Source organism: Pseudophryne corroboree, chromosome 9, assembly GCF_028390025.1.
Source record: "Pseudophryne corroboree isolate aPseCor3 chromosome 9, aPseCor3.hap2, whole genome shotgun sequence".
Lineage (NCBI taxonomy): Eukaryota > Metazoa > Chordata > Amphibia > Anura > Myobatrachidae > Pseudophryne > Pseudophryne corroboree.
In genome coordinates, this window is record NC_086452.1 from 96,399,483 (window position 1) to 96,417,314 (window position 17,832).

Genomic DNA, 17,832 nt, shown 5'->3' on the forward strand with positions numbered 1-17,832 from the left:
AAGCAACGTGAGCAGCAATAGCTAAAAACAGCTGTATTACAGCTTATTATACAGTACACCTCCGCAGTAATGGCACAGCACAGCACACAGCCAATGTAAAGCAACCGTGAATTAATAGAACACAGAATATAAATGATACAGAATAAGGTGATTTCAGAGGCTGTCATTCTGACCAGAGAGAGAATACATAAGGAGACAGTGCCTCTACAACAGAGCTTAGACTGAGGATATTCTGCAGGGTTGTGCTTGTGTTTTTCCACATATTTTATGATTGGCAACCATGAGTACTAGTTTTCCTATCACAGTGACCATAAATAATTTTCGATGTGGTCCTGGAGGGGGCCCTTGGCTCCCTCAGTTAGAGAACCACAGGTCTGGTGCATTTTCTAGACACACAAAAAATCACTACTTTTGCCAAAGTGCTCAAGTTCAATAGTTTCTACCCACCCACAACAGGGGCAGCATTCCTAGACATCAAACTTGGGCCAGTCCACTGGCTTAGGTGAGGGGAACTTTAAAACTATTTCATGTAGGTGGCCAATGCCTTTAAGGTATGAACACCAAAGTAAAGGGGGGTACTGACGGGGGAGATGTGTGCTGAGCGATCTTAACACAGACCGCTCAGCACACATCTCTCCCCCCGCTCAGCACAGCGCGATGTGCTGAGTGAGGGGACGGACTGACGGACTGACTGACTAGCGGTGAAGTGCGCGACCCGCTAGATTGAGCCTGCTTGCAGGCTCAATCTAGCACCGGCGATAGCGATGTGCGGGGCCGCGCATCGCTATCACTGGGGGGCATACACACGGCAGATCCGTGCTTAAAATCTAAGCAATCTAGTCAGATTGCTTAGATTTTAAACACGGATCTCTCCGTGTGTACCCCCCTTAACAATCAACCCAACAAAATCATAAGAAAGTACTATCACATAAGTAACATACCTTTAAAAGAGCCAGTGCCACCTGGAAGATGATAGTCAGACCCTGAGGAGAGCAAGACAGAGAGGATTAATGAGCAAGTAAACCCTTATTATTACATATTTTATCACTATTGTTACATAGTAGATAAAGCTCTTTCAGAGCACTAACCCGCACTACAAAACTACAACATAGCTGTTTTACAAATCTTATCTGGCTATTAAAAACACAAGACTGGCAATTCCTGCATAACAATTTTTTTTTCTATTTTCCACTTTCAATTCCATTACCGTATATCCTCGAGTATAAGCCGACTTTTTAAAGCCCCCTTGGCTTATACTCGAGTCAGTGCCTGGGAAGGAGGGACACGGAGGGCACAGCGCGCGCCTCTCCTGTGTCCCTCCTGAGGGTCTATTAAATGAAGTACCCGATCGTGAGCTCTGATTGGCTCACGAACCGCCACTTAATTTAACAGACCCGCCGCTGCCGCCGGAGAGACACAGGAGAGGTGCGCGCTGTGCCCCCCGTGTCCCTCCTTCACAAAACAGCGGGGGAGCAGGGAGGGTAAGTTGTACCTGGCACTGGGGGAGCATATTTGGCACTTGGGGGGGGGGGGGGGGCATATCTTGCACTGTGGGGGAATATCTGGCAGTATGAGGGCATATCTGGCACTGTGGGGGCATATCTGGCAGTGTGAGGGCATGTCTGGCAGTATGAGGGCATATCTGGCACTGTGGGGGCATATCTGGCACTGTGGGGGCATATCTGGCAGTATGAGGGCTGTGTACGGCTAGAGCTGTATTTCCCACGCTAGGCTTATAGTTACTCGAGTCAATAAGTTTTCCCAGGTTTTTGTGGTAAAATTAGGTATCTCGGTTTATATTCGGGTTGACTTATACTCGAGTATATACGGTAATCTCTATGTGTGATCAGAGCAGGGTGTCCCCAGGACTCGCCTCAATGCAATCTCAGCTAATTTGGGAAAGCACTTGTGATTGGCTGAGAAGCAAAAGGGTTTCCCTATTAATTACAATTATACCCCTTTCAGACTGACAAATATTTCCCGGGTTATTGCACATGAACCCGGGATTTTGCTCAGTGTGAAAGGGTACTGAAAGAATATCCAGAGTCGAGCGTCCCGGCATTTCATCCCAGGTCTCGACCTGGGTTGAATCCGGGATCGTCCCGGGATGCAGTGTAGTGTGAATGGGCCCTACCCGGTATTCAGTACACAGGACTGTTAAAAAGACTCTCATTGGAGCTTTCTTGGGCTCAGAAAAGATGATGTCATCATCCAGAGCCCGGGGAAGCGTCCTGGTAGTGGAGGAGACAGGCAATATGGCTACCTGGACTGATCAAGAGATCAGAGAGCTGCTCAGCATAAGGGGAGGAGGAAAGAGACAGATACCAGGCACAGTGAAGGATGCTATTATTTAGAAAAACACCGCAAAGCTGCTTGAAGCCAGAGGAATTATCCGTACACAACAGCAAGTTGTTAATAAAATGAAGACTCTGAAAAAGCAGGCCCCACCCCTCCCTTTGCTTGCCTATTGTGACCTCATCTATGTGAGCCAGAAAAATGACCATTTCTAATGACATACATATGCATTTGCAGGGATTTCCTGGGATCAGTGTAATACCCCTTTCACACAGCACAAATAACCCGGTATCGACCCGACACGGGTCAGTGTGCGATGTGAAAATGGCATAGCCGAAATCCCGGGTCGCCTGACCCGGCAATTCAACCCGGGAATAAAGCAGTGTTATTCCCGAGTTGAATACCGGGCCAATGGCAGTGTAAACGGGTTCCCAGGTCAATGCGACCCGGGACCCATTCACTACAACAGGGAGAGGTGGCGCGGAGATGTTCTCATCTCCCAGTGCCACCTCCGCCTCCACCCCCGCTGTGGCAACCTGCCCTGCATATTGCCGGGTCAGGGAAGCCAACGGCAGTGTCCAATGCCGGATCCCAACCGGAAGGACCCGTTTCCAATTCCCGGGTGGGATCCGGCATTGGCAGTGTGAAAGGGGTATAAACGGGGCTGTCCCGGGTCGATCCCAGGTCTAAGTGCAGTGTGAAAGGGGACATTTCCGGACTGTGTCCTGGGATGCGTCCGGAAACACATTCCCGGATGTGACCCGGCTCTGTCAGTCTGAAAGGTGTATTAAAGTCATTCTGTGGCAGTACTGGAGTGGAGCTATTTGTGTCAACGGTTTTTACTTTGTTTTTATTTGTCTTTTTACATAGACTTCAATACTCCAATCAGAAAAATTCCAGTGGATTACAAGGAGATTTTAAGTGGATTGCAAGCAGAAGACTTTCAGTGCATTGCAAGTAGAAAACTTCCAGTGGATAACATGGAGATTTTCAGGTGATTACAAGCAGACTTCTGGTGCATTACAAGAAGCAGAGTTCCGGTGGATCATAAGGAGAAGACTTCTAGTGGATTACAAGGAGAAGACTTCCAGTGGATTACATGGAGATTTTCAGGTGATTACAAGCAGCAGACTTCTGGTGAATCACAAGCAGCAGACTTTCAGTCGATCACAAGGAGAAGACTTCCAGAGGATTACAAGCATCAGACTTTTGGTGGATCACAAGAAGACGACTTCCAGGGCATTACAAGGAGAAGACTTCCAGAGGATTACAAGCATCAGACTTTTGGTGGATCACAAGAAGAAGACTTCCAGAGCATTACAAGGAGAAGACTTCCAGTAGATTACAAGAAGACTTCCAGTGTATTACAAGGAGAAAACGTCTAGTGGATTACAAGAAAACTACTTCCTTTGTAATCAGTAAAATAAATTAACATATCTTCCTATGGATTACATAGTAACATAATTTTGATCATCATCTCACTTGGATAACAAAACAAGAAGAATTCCTATACATTATAGTGGAACAGTGAGGGGAAAACCTACCACTTGCCGGACTGCAGCTATTCCTTGTTACACCATCTCCCGCAGCATGGTAGCCTCTTCAGGTGAGTGGAGCTTGTGGGAACATGCTCTAGTTTGGGTCTGGTATTCACACTAGCAAAATGGTGGCATGCATGTTGTCCACCAGTTTTAGTGGGGACAAGTCGTCAAAGCTGGCTGATAATTTAGAGGTGTGAGCAGGTTACATAGTGTATTTATTTCATGAATGGAGTTTTCCCATTTACAGCAATTGGGTTTCCACATACCTTGCACATGCTGAAAACTCACATAAAATGATTGGGCTAGTAAAATAAATGGGAAAAGCACTGTACCACTTGCAGTCTGGACATGTGCAAATGCTTGAGAATGTGTCCAGTGAATAAAAACCAAAGTCAAAATGTGTGTGTAAAAACAATAAATTTACATGTGCTCACAAGTGGACTGCACATGTGTTTTAAACCCCAAAACACGACACCACTGACTATGGGCCCTTAGAGTGTCTATGATAAGCCTGACCTCAAATGTTGTATGACTCTTGGACCCTATACTAAGATTTTTATTATATTACCACAAGGGGGCAGCAATGCAACACCTTTAGCAACAAGCTCCATCAGCGCTGATGGAAAGAATGCAGGACAAGGTGTGTCACATTGACAGTTCCATCTTCTAAGCAATTCCTCTGCACAGCTAAACAGATGTTGTCTTTTCAGCAAAATTAGGGGAACTTTCCCCCAGTGGTGACTATTACCAAATGTACCTATCATTCCCATACTAAGTAAGGCAAGGATCTAACTGCTGTAACCCCAGCACTGCTATAACGCAACTGTGACATTTTCATGGTGCAAAATGGGAACAGGTAAATTTGGTGTAACCGCCCTTATCAAAAATGCCTTCTAGCACTGAATTCCATTTCACAAAAACATATTTTTCTAAATATTTAATGATGGTTGGTAGTGGCCTTAAACAATACAAAACCACAAAAATTCACATGGAAAATAGCCTAAAAACACTCCTGTCCACAAATATAAAAGGGGGGGAGGGGGGTATTTAGACTTGAATGATCTTTTTGTAAAATAATGCAGACGGATGCTTTTCAGCCATCTGCGCAAGCACAAACTTGAATTGCATCCCAGAAGGATGCAATCGCAAAATGAGTGACTGGTGGCAGGTGCTCGGGGGTGGCGACACGGTGTTGGGGAGGGGGGGGGGGGGGGGGAGGAGCAGGAAAACGCAGGCGTATCTAGGCCATTTTCAGGGCGGCCCAATGATAACGCCTGCGTTTCCTTCTACAGGAAACATGGCGGCAGTCCTTCTGTATGCGCAACCCGGCTGCATATATAGTGGTCATCCTTGCACTGTGCTGGGCGGCCTGCAGCATTGTATGTCATCCTTACCAATTTTTGCTAATTTTACTAAAGTATTTTACTTTTATTTATTAAGCATCACGCAGGTATTGCATTAATTCAGGGACATGCGGTGAGGTAAATGGCTCAGGAGGCACTGGCTAGTACCAGAGCAAGATACACACAATATATGGGCCATAGGATACATGTGGGCATTATACACAGGTGCAGTTCAGGAAATTTGGTGAGTTTTGATCAGAGAGGCTCAGAAAAGATAGGCAGGGGAGGCACTGCCACACCTACCATAGACTTTTTACTCCAGAGTTTTGACTATAAAAATTATTAGAATGATACAAAGAAGATATTTCTAATATATTCTTTGTATTGTTCATATACTTTATACAGTCAAAACTCTGGTATATACGTTAGTATGACAGGAAAGGCTCTGGTCACCGTACGTCACTGCATTATTGCCTGTACAGATGTCTTACAAAACCAGGCATAATGTAATTGTATAACTGCAACCAGATGCTGACCAACAAAGAAGCATATACTGTATCAAGAAACAGGAGTCACTAAGGCACAAATAAACAAAAATTAGTAATTGGTTAGTAGTTATATATATATATATATATACATACATACACATTTAGATATTTTAAATGACACATTCAAAATGATAAATTATATTGAATAGATAAATATAAAAATGACAGATGTAAAAATACTAACAAATAATATTGGTTAAAAAATTGTGTGTGCACAGACTGCTATAAGGCGCAGTATAGTCACCTGTATTGATAGAGGAGAATTCAATTATGTAGACAAAAAATAACATGTGTGAGAATAGGATTCGGTTAGCATTCCGGCCGTTGGGATGCCGGTAGTCAGAATACCGACACCGGAATCCCAACACTGGTCAGAAGACCGAAGCCGGGAGCGTTAGGGTTACTATCGTTATGCTACTATCATAAGCAAAACAAATGTTTACAAACAACATCAGCACCAGAATATTGTAATCAAACTGTAATAATACATAAAAGTGCAGGAAGTGTAGCCAGCCGGTCATATAAATAGCCCTTTTCAAGCGGAGCTTACATAAATAGCCACATCCATGTGAAATGGGTGTACTACAGACCGCCTTACATTGGTTATGTAATTACAGCTGACAGAGTTTCCATAATAATCCGCGTGAAAGTGGATGATCCTGTAATGTGTGTACTGAGAGAGGGAATCATAATGGATATTGCTCCGCTGTGGCTGCTGTGTAAGGAATTACTTTATATTTTGGATTGTGCTTGTGTGGCAATGTCAGTTATTTAGTATATATAACTGTAGATAAATCGTACGTGGAGTGTAAATAAAATATGCAATACACTTCTTTGGAGAGAAGTACCCCCATACCTGGCTAATATGTTTTCCAGGAATATCACTTTATCATCAAATTATGTAAATAGCTATGTAATCCTGCTCCAGTACAATTTTATTAAATATGCATATTTTTGTTATTAAAATGATACCACTGAATCAGGTTTAAGTAACTATTCTTAACATTATTTCATTAATAAATAAAAATTGGGGACATGTTTAATTTTAGAAAGTGAAAAAGTTGACTGTGTTATAAAAACAAACAAACAAACAAACAAACAAACAAACAAACAAACACACATATATATGTACAGACAGATAGTTAACATAGTATAGTATATATAATATACATAATGTAATAACATATGGTTAACACAGTACAGATTTCCCGAAGCAGTGCGATCCTAAGTATGGTCCTTCACTGTGACGAGAGTGGAGACTGGGGAGGAAGAACCACGGTCAATATAATATCTGTTTCAGTGATGTTGGTAATGTTACACTTTACCTGCAGTGTTATGGATACCACCATATTATGCAGTGGGGATATGTAGGTATTGCCTTAACCATCTGATCTTACAGTCCAAATATTATACCACAGCAGTCAATTAATCTACCAGTATGTTTTGTACTTTTATATACACATATACGTACACCCATCAGCCACCTGCCTAATATTGTGTAGGTCCACCCCTTGCCGCCAAAACCGCTCGGACCCATCGACACATGGACTCCACAAGATCTCTGAAGGTGTCCTGTGATAACAAGACGTTTGCAGCAGATCCTTTAAGTCCTATATGTAGCGAGGTGGGGCTTCCATGGCTCGCACTTGTTTTTCCAGCACATCCCACAGATGCTCCATCAAATTGAGAGCTGGGGAATTTGGAGGCTAAGCCAACACCTTGAGCTTTTTGTCATGTTCCTCAAACCATTCCTGAACAAATTTTGCAGTGTGGCAGAACGCCTTATCCTGCTGAAAGAGTCCATGGCCATCAGGGAATGCCACTGCCATGAAGGGTGTATTGGTCTGCAACAATGGTTAGGTAGGTGGTACATGTGAAAGTAACATCCATATTAATGCCAGGACACAAGGTTTCCCAGCAGAACATTGCTCAGAGCATCACACTGCCTCCGCTGGATTGCCTTCATCCCATAGTGCACTGTGGCACCATCTATTCCCCGGGTGAATGATGCACACGCACCCGGCTGTCCATATGATATAAAAAAAAATGTGATTCAGACTAGCCCAGCTTCTTCCACTGCTCCATGGTCCAGTTCTGATGCTCACTTGGCCATTGTAGGCGCTTTCGGCAGTGGACACCTTTCTATCATGGCCAGCATTAACTATTTCAGCAATATGTGCTACAGTAGCGCCTTCACTCCCCACAAAAATCAGCCTTCGCCCCCCCTCCCCCCCCCCCCTCCACAAACATCAATGAGCCTTGGGTTCCCATGACCATGTTGCCAGTTCTCCGGTTGTTGCTCCTTGGACCACTTTTGGTAGGTACTAACCACTGTATACTGCCGACAACAAACAACACCTGCTGTTTTGGAGATGCTCTGACCCAGTTGTCTAGCCATCACAAATTATCTCTTGTGACAGTTTCTCAGATCCTGATACTTACTCAATTGCCTGCTTTCAACACATCAACTTCAAGAACTGACTGTTCATTGCTGTATATTAGATAAGCTTTATTGAAATCTAATAACCATAATCATATCTCCTGCTGATCTCCACCATACCTTTTAAGTGGTTTGGACTTTTAGTGACAGGACTACATTGAGGGGATTATTTCTACCATTTTACAGATCAAATGGTTTAAATTACTTTTAAATGTACATTAAATAAAATCCTTCATTTAAAATACGGGATTGTTACTTCTAAATATTTTGAGAAATTGTAATTAAGGTTTAATACAATGAATCAATAATGCATCTCGGACGGGTGTTTATCATTAGATCGACAGTGTCTAGGTCGACCACTATAGGTCGACAGTCACTAGGTCGACAGGGCTGGAAAATCGACAGGGTTTTTAGGTCGACATGTGCTAGGTCGACAGGTCAAAAGGTTGACATGAGTTTTTTTGGGGGTTTTTTTATGTCGTTTTCTTTGTAGAGTGACCAGGAACCCCAATTAGTGCACCGTGTCCCCTCGCATGGTTCGCTTTTTCTCGCCATGCTTCGGTTCCAATCGTAGTACACGTGGATCGTTAAGTATGAAAAAGTTCAAAAAAAGAATAAAAAATAGGAAAAAAATAGGATTTTAATTACCTACCGGTAAATCCTTTTCTCGTAATCCGTAGAGGATGCTAGGGTCCATATTAGTACCATGGGGTATAGATGGGTCCACCAAAAGCCATTGGCACTTATAGAGTTTAATAGTGTGGGCTGGCTCCTCCCTCTATGCCCCTGCTACCAGACTCAGTCTAGAAACTGTGCTCGAGGAGACAACATACTTCGAGAGTGGCGAAATTCATACCAGCTCACACAACAGGCAAATCTGGCTAACATGCTGGAACAACTCAGCAACAGCTGAAACAGTAAATAACGCAGAACTTACCTAGGAACTAGGCAGTACTGAACTATAAAACCAAAGCAGGAAAACGCAGCGCTGGGTGGGCGCCCAGCGTCCTCTACGGACTACGAGAAAAGGATTTACCGGTAGGTAATTAAAATCCTATTTTCTCTTACGACCTAGAGCAGAGGTTCTCAAACTCGGTCCTCGGGGGCCCACACAGTGCATGTTTTGCAGGTCTCCTCACAGAATCGCAAGTGAAATAATTAGCTCCACCTGTGGACCTTTTAAAATGTGTCAGTGAGTAATTAATACACCTGTGCACCTGCTGGGTTACCTGCAAAACATGCACTGTGTGGGCTTCCGAGGACCGAGTTTGAGAACCTCTGTCCTAGAGGATGCTGGGGTCCACATTAGTACCATGGGGATGTACCAAAGCTCCCAGTACGGAAGGGAGAGCGCGGAGGCTCCTGCAACACTGCTTGACCAAACTTGAGGTCATCAGAGGCCAAAGTATCGAACTTGTAAAACTTGGCAAACGTGTTCGACCCAGACCAAGTAGCTGCTCTGCAAAGTTGTACAGCCGAGACACCCCGGGCAGCCGCCCAGGAAGAGCCCACTTTACGAGTAGAGTGGGCCTTTACAGATCTTGGACACGGCAATCCTGCCGTAGAATATGCATGCTGGATAGTGAACCTGATCCAGCGTGAAATCGACTGCTTAGAAGCAGGACAGCCAATTTTCTTAGGATCATAGAGGACAAACAGAGAGTCAGTTTTTCTATGACGAGCCGTCCTCTTCACATAAATCTTCAAAGCCCTCACAACATCCAAGGCCTTTGAAGCAATTGAAGAGTCAGTAGCCACTGGCACCACAATAGGTTGGTTGATATGGAACGCCGATACAACCTTGGGCAGGAACTGTGGACGAGTCCTAAGTTCCGCCCTGTCTTCATGGAAGATCAGATAGGGACTTTTACAAGATAAAGCCCCTAATACCGACATGCGTCGAGCAGAACCCAAGGCCAACAAAGTGACCACCTTCCATGTGAGAAACTTGATGTCAGCCTCCAGTAGAGGCTCAAACCAAGCTGATTGCAGGAACTGCAACACCACGTCAAGATCCCAGGGTGCCGTTGGCGTCACAAAGGGAGGCTGGATGTGCAACTTCTCCCTGGACGACGCCTTGATCAGGAGATCGTCCAGATACAGAATTATGTTCACCCCTTGCTTGCGTAAGAGAACCATAATTTCCGGCATCACCTTGGTGAAGACCCATGGCGCTGTGGAGAGGCCAAACGGCAGCACCTGAAACTGATAGTGATCGTCCAACAGAGCAAACCTGAGGTATGCCTGATGCGGTGACCAAATGGGAATGTGGAGGTACGAATCCTTGATGTCCAGGGACACCAGGAACTCCCCCTCCGTCAGACCTGAGATGACAACTCTCGAAGACTCCATCTAGAATTTGAACTCCCTGAGGAAGGGGTTCCGAGATTTTAAGTTCAGAATTGGCCATACCGAACCATCCGGCTTCGGTACCACAAACAGGTTTGAATAGTAACCTTTGTTCCACTGATGAGGTGGAACTGGAACAATGACCCTGGATACCACCAATTTTCGTATAGCTTCCAGAGGAATTGACCTGTCTGCCGGTAGAGCTGGCAAGCCTGACTTGAAGAAACGGTGAGGTGGGAGATCTTGGAACTCCAGCCTGTACCCCCTGAACACTATATCCAGTACCCAGGGGTCCAGGCCAGACGACATCCAGACGTGGCTGAAATGCCAGAGTCTTGCCCCCACCTGACCTTCCCCCAGGCCTAGCTGTCCACCGTCATGCGGAGAACTTTGGGGCATCAGAAGCAGGTTTCTGATTTAGGGAGCCGGCGGGAGCAGGCTTTTTTCCTTTAGCATGACCACCTCTGAAGAAGGTGTTTGAAGGCTTGTTCTTTCTAGGCCTCGCAGGCCGAAAGGGCTGTGATGTGGCTGGTGCAAAAGGCTTCTTCATAGCCGGTGCAGCTGAGGGGAGAAAAGGAGACTTACCAGCGGTAGCCGTGGCAATCCACGCATCCAGCACCTCCCCAAAGAAAGCCTGACCTGTATACGGTAGGCCCTCCACGCTCTTCCTGGATTCCACGTCCGCAGACCTTTGTCGCAGCCAGAGACCCCTGCGAGCCAAGACGGACATGGAGGAGATCCCCGCAGCCATGGAACCCAGGTCCTTCATGGAGTCTACCAGGAACCCTGCAGAATCCTGAATATTACGTAAAAATAAATCTACGTCACCTTTATCAATCGTAGTCGTTTCCTCCTGCAGAGTGATTGACCACCTGGCAATAGCCTTAGAAATCCAAGCACAGGCTATAGTTGGCCACAGTATAGCCCCTGAAGCCGTGTACATGGATTTTAGCGTAGCATCCACCTTGCGATTTGCCGGGTCCTTCAACGCGGTAGATCCCGGGACTGGTAATACCACCTGTTTGGACAGCCTAGCGACAGAGGCGTCGACAATCGGCGGAGACTCCCACTTTTTCTATCTTCCTCTGGGAAGGGAAAAGCAACCAAGACCGTCATAGGGATCAGGAATTTTTTCTCCGGATTTTCCCAGGCTTTTTCAAAGATAGCATTTAATTCCTTAGATGCTGGGAAAGTGAGGGGGGGCTTTTTACTGTCTGTGAAAAAGGCTTCCTCAACTTGCTCAGGAGTTGTGTCAGTAATGTGTAACACATCCCTCACGGCCTCAATCATCAACTGCACCCCCTTAGCAAATGATGCCGTCCCCCTCGACACATCCCCATCACCGTCTGCAGTGTCAGAATCGGTGTCCGTGTTATCCTGCATAATCTTGGCAAGTGCACGTATGTGAAAATGCACCGCAGGGGACTCCGTGGAAGCAGTATCAGACCATACAACCATAGAGGACTGCAGAACCTGAGTGGCATGCTCAGTTCTAGCAACCCTATCAGAAATCTGAGAAATAGTCCCCCTAAGAGAGGCTAACCATTCTGGCTCTTTAGCTGGGATCTGCGCTGCAACAGTGCAATCCTGATTACATGGGATGGTATCTTCCTGGGAAGATAAATCCTCTGCAGCATATGAAACAGAGTCTCTAGACAGGTTTGCAATTTCACACCAATCACCCCACATACACACAGGGTACTGGGCAGAGTTTCCTCCCCAAGAATGGCAGAGATTGGGGCCATCCCACACATAGCGCTATTATAGGTATAGGGAGACCCCAAACCAGCGCTGACTGTGTCCCTTAATAGGTGACACAGCCTTTACACAGCCTCCCCTCCCTTCTACAACCCCCTGGTACCATACAGATAGCTGGAGGGACTGTTCTTACACTGGCAGTGTGTCTGCAGGCAGGAAAATAGCGCTGAACGCTGCTGGGTCCGCTCTGAGGAGAAGCTCCGCCCCCTTAATGGCGCGGTCTTCCCACTTTTCTGAGATTATACTGGCTTGAGGATTTTATGCTGGCTGAATTTGGTCAGTGTAGGGTCAGGTGCTGGCTCAGGGCACCCCTCACAGCACCGCACCGAAGTACCGCTGAGCCGTCCGGGAGCGCAGTTCATACTGCGCTCCTATCCTTAAGCCGCCATCTTCACACTGACCCCCCCGACAGTGACTCACTCGCCACACTTCAGCTCTGCAAGGGGGTGGCGGCTGGCTGCTGGGGTAAGCGTTCCCCTGTGGCGGGGCGTGATCTGACCCCTCTGGAGCTCAATGTCCAGTCAGCGGACAGTGGCTCAGACCCCGCAGGGCGGACACTGCTCCCCCCCTCAGTCCCTCGTTGCAGGCAGGCTGTTGCCAACAGCCTCCTGTAAAAAAATAAACTTCGGGCACATTTTCTAAACTGAGTCTGGTAGGAGGGGCATAGAGGGAGGAGCCAGCCCACACTATTAAACTCTTAAAGTGCCAATGGCTCCTGGTGGACCCGTCTCTACCCCATGGTACTAATATGGACCCCAGCATCCTCTAGGACGTAAGAGAAACTCGTTGACCTTTTAACCTGTCGACCTAGCACATGTTGACCTAGAAACCCTGTCGACCTAGTGACTGTCGACCTATAGTGGTCGACCTAAACATTGTCGATCTTCAGACCGGATCCCATCTCGGACATACCACTGGAGCTTCATGTAGAGGAGTTCATGATTTACTCATATAATTTTTCGATTGGCCTACAGTGTATCAAAATTCTTATCTGGTATCTGCATACACTGGAAGTAACGGGCACACACTCTATAACACAATAGCGGTACTTCCTATTTATTTATTTATATAATTATATTACTCAAGAGTTTCTTCTTATTACACTTTTTTACATTTGGTAGACCTCACCCAGTGATGGGAGAGACTGACACACCTCTCTTCACAATAGTATTACGAGTATCCGTTCTATCGCGACCTGTTTGCCTGCACGCTGCTATGAGATCCAGTAACAGTGGATTTAATAGTTTCCGTGTCAGATAAGATCCATTGTGGAGCTCTTCTACATTGTCATTAGGGCCCCTACCACACAGGGATACTCTGGTGATGCCATCCCTGCCACTGAATGTGGTAGAACATTTGCATTAAGTGAAACCGCATTCACTTTCACGATCGGTATGCCAGGAACCAAACTGCTAGATGTCTGACCCTTCCAGCTGTCCCTAAAGGGCAAAGTTCAATCATGGTGGCCTGTGCAGCTGGGTGAGTCCGCTACTAAATCTACTGCGGTTCGTAGGGAAGAGATTTGTGTGTTTGATGCTTTAGGATACATTTAGGATGCCTACGTTAGGCATAGCCAGCCAATTCTTTTTTTTTAAGATGATATTGTTTCATTTTAGATTTTGCTAATGTAATAATCAAGTACTCTACTACTAGAAGTAAATAAGAAAGACAAGAAAGTGGACTGTGACTCATTCATATCGTATCCATTCATTACTAGTTTACGCTGCCATGAATGCTAGAACATTTACCTCGCAGAGCAGAAGGTCCATGATGTGGAAGACCATGCAGAGTGGGAATTTGGCTGTAAACAGGCTCAGGAACCACTGAGAGGCGTACATGTGGGCTTCCAGGTTTAGTGTCATGAAATGGGAGTAAAGCACCGGCAGCTGATCCTGGTACATGGAAAAACAAGACATTATTGCACACAACAGTACAGCTTATTCAGGTATACAGAGACAGTACTAGGGCCTAATAATGTGTACAGTCACAGACAAAATAAACCAAAATCACATTACATTATTTTGTGAGGAGCAGTGATGCTGTCTAAAGCAAACAGCAATCAACTGCATTAATTATGGGCTTGTCACCAGGGAGTCATGGAGTTTATATGTATTGTAAAGTATAGACTCCCGCTGCCAGCCAAACAGGAGGGGTTCTGCCCTATAGAGCATCCTGTACACTCTGTTATTCCCAGTAATTCTCCCGCCATCATCTCTTTCTTAGTACACCAGTTGTGGGACGCCAGTGGTGTTTTATCTACATTAAAAATACACACAAATATTTGGGTGAAAAGACTTTATTACCAGTGTTTTTACATATTTTGGAGGGTACTGTCATCTTCCCTGATGCGGTAAACACAAGTAACTTGAACAAGATGTGTTAAGAAAAACTGGGAGAGGTTATGGTGTCAAAAAAGCAACTTGTTCGATTTCTAGACCAGTTTACATGCATCTTACTGGTGTTAGTAGTTAGTAAAAACATAATTAATTCACAGCAGTAGGTATAAAGCCCAAATAGTGCTAGGACCGCTAATATAGAAGTGAGAGGCTGGTTCTGAAGTCACAGCTCCTCCCTCTCATTTGAATATTCTAATCATCTGTGCAGGCTATGATTCTCCAGCAAGAGATTCCCTACTCTGTGGCTGGTCAAGACCCCAGACCTTGTTATTGGCAGGGCCGTCTTAACAGCAGTGTAGGCCTCTGTGCACAGCAATGCACTGGGCCCCCTACCCATCCTCCAGCGGTAGGGGTTGGGGGTGCTATTAGCGGCAGCTCTGATATCCCGCGGGCGGTAGGGGGTGTTCTATCTTCCGCTCAGCATGTAGGACATGGAGCAGTAATTACTCCTTTACTGCACAGATGGGGCTAAACTGTAGAAGGGGGCATTGGGCTGACTGAAGAAGCCTTGGTACATCACTTCCAAGGTGGTAGGGGGGGTTTAATATGCACATGAGGGGTGTATAGTGGAGTTGGCTTAATATTCATCATTTTATGGTGGGAGGGCAACTTGCTTGACTGCAGATATCTCAAGCTCCTGAAAATAGATTTCTTAGCTTTGAATGGGATAGAAAACTAGAGAGTCCCACCTTTCAGGACGAATTGGGGACTTAGGGATCAGAGCTCAGGAGCCAGAGAAATTCACCAACGAAAATATAAAACTGCATATTAGGCATGGGGCCAGCTGCTTGAAGGCTGACATCTCTGGTTCTGGGCATAGTAGAGACAATCTGCCAGTGTCCACCAAAAGGGGAGAGTCCCAGCTTTTGGAGTATACCCTCAGAAAAACTCTACGTCAGACAGAACCTGAGATATCTGGCTGGGAAGAGCAATTAACAGGCTTGGATGGGGACCACTGCTTTCAAGTCGGATATCTCCAGTTTCCCATGGTCAATATTTAAAAATCTGGTACCCCTCGAAAGAGGGGACCCTCTGCTCTCAGCCTAGGGCCCTTATACTCCTGGGGCCCTTGGGCAAGAGCCCATATGAATAGTCGGCCCTGGTTATTGGCTGACAGGTAAAAGAAAGGAGTGGTGATAGGGAGACAGCACTGGGCAGGGCGGTGAATGTGTGGAGGATTTGGACAATCCTTACCACAACTTTACAATGGAAACATCATATCTGGCGGCAGGTTCACTTTAAACCAGGAGCTTTGCATTCTAGGATAAGCTGCCTATTCCCATCCATTTACTCTAGTAATAAAACCATGCTATCTTGTAACATAATTGCCCGGAACCCTATTAAATATTTCATGCTTATATTATCCTAATACAAAAGATCATTTCCAAATGTCAAGCTGCGAAATAATTGATAAAACTCAGTTTGTTATGTTATAGCACTGACTGAAATTTGTTTTCTAGACAAGCAGCATATGCACAGTAGACAAGCCTCATTTACAGCCCTTATGTGCGGCTTCAGGCCTCAGGCTCACCACAGAACACTTAGCGCACATGTACTCTAGCACACTGCAAGTCACCAGCCAAAAGGTCACAGGAAAAGGGTTAACGCAGCGGTGTGACTCTGTGCCAGGATGCTAAGGACACAGAATAATAATGTTCGTAGCTATAATTGACAAGTATATTGATTATACATTAAAAATAATTAAAAAAATTACATGCTATATACCTGTCAAAGTCAGAAAAATATCACGCTGCACATTGCCATATATGCACCTCATGCGTGTGCCCGCTGCACGTGCATGAGCCCTCCCGTGCGTGCGTATACTCGCAGTCGCGTGCACTCGCAGGCGCACGGTATGTGCATTTACGGTAGAGTTTGTGTGCGTCTAGCGGGCGACTCAATCGTTACATATTTTAGTCATATAATGTATTTTGTAGATTATGGTCCCGTTGATAGAATCTGAAAGTTTAGTTAATGTAGCATGTTCAGAGACAAAGAGATCCCTCTTTGTTTAATACGAAGGGTCAGACAGGGGTTACACAGTGGTGTTTAGAATCCATCGGAAGGGTATATAATTAGCAATATTCCGGTGTTGGTTAGAAACGGATTAATCGCTCGTGCGTATAGTTATGACTATAAGAAGTTTATGGACATTTACTATATTTGCAGTTTATTACCCATGCGGCGGGAAACCTGAGTTTCCCTCCCACCTGAGCAGTTTGAAATAGTCACAGCCCACCTGTATGAACCAACCTATGACCTTTTGTTATAATGCGGAGACAGATTCCTGTGTCCAATGAACAATAAGAATGTAGGGACCATTGTACTGTACTGTGTGTAAGTGTATATAAAGACAAGCCGACCTGGGCCAGCCCCACTCTACTCTTCTCAACGGTTCTCATCACTGATAATCGGGAGCTAGATATCAAGGAAGGCGCTTGCGATTGTTTCCCCTTGTGCGTAAGTTCTCTGCAGCCATTTTACCTCCTATTTGTTGTAAGCCATTCTCTCTCTCCTTCCCCTTAAATGTAATAGTGTTGCTATTGTATTTTAACGTGTAGTAATTCTGTTAGATATTTATGTTAGCCTGGTAGTGTATAAACTGTACTGTATATTCTTTTGCAATTGAACGTTCACTCTCTCTCTCTTAAAGGTGTTAGAACCTTAGACCGGTATTTGAGTGTTTATTATATTTCTAAGGGTTCTCTGAGCGTCTCAGTCGCTCATACAGCTTTTAAACTAACAAGGTTACATTGCGTTGCATCTACACATTATCACTGCATAAAGGTTTACAGTATAAGTACATTCTTTAAGGTATAGTTATTAAGGTTTAATTCTGTGAGCGTCAGCGCCGCTTGTGATCTCCTCGTGGTCTCGAGCGTCCACTATGCTGGTAGCGTATCATTACGGTAATCGGCAGCCTATGGTGTGCTTGATACCAACAGCGTATTCTCACGAGCGTTTGTGTCGCTCGAGCGGCTCGCTCCCGATACAGCGTCCGCTACGCTAAGGGCGTACCCTTACGGTACCTCGTGCGCCAATTGCGTACTGTGTCTCTTAACCTTTTATAGTGTTTAATATAGGGTAAATCTGTAGGCTTTATCATACCATAAGCACCATTAGTAGACTTGCAGAATTACTCACTGCAAAGCAAAAAGAAAT

The 17,832-nt window shown here is 45.3% G+C and overlaps 1 protein-coding gene across 3 annotated transcripts in view; it reads right to left on the bottom strand.

Moving 5' to 3' along the window:
• The window catches only part of RABGAP1L (RAB GTPase activating protein 1 like), a 690,515-nt gene that overhangs the window by 177,343 nt on the left and 495,340 nt on the right, over window positions 1-17,832 (bottom strand). For all 3 annotated transcript variants that reach the window (XM_063939666.1, XM_063939667.1, XM_063939668.1), the window contains exons 17-18: window positions 14,023-14,166; window positions 942-983 (exon numbers count right to left, since the gene is read on the bottom strand). In XM_063939666.1, coding sequence (XP_063795736.1) covers window positions 942-983; window positions 14,023-14,166 — 186 coding nt within the window. The remainder of the gene's footprint in view (window positions 1-941; window positions 984-14,022; window positions 14,167-17,832) is intronic.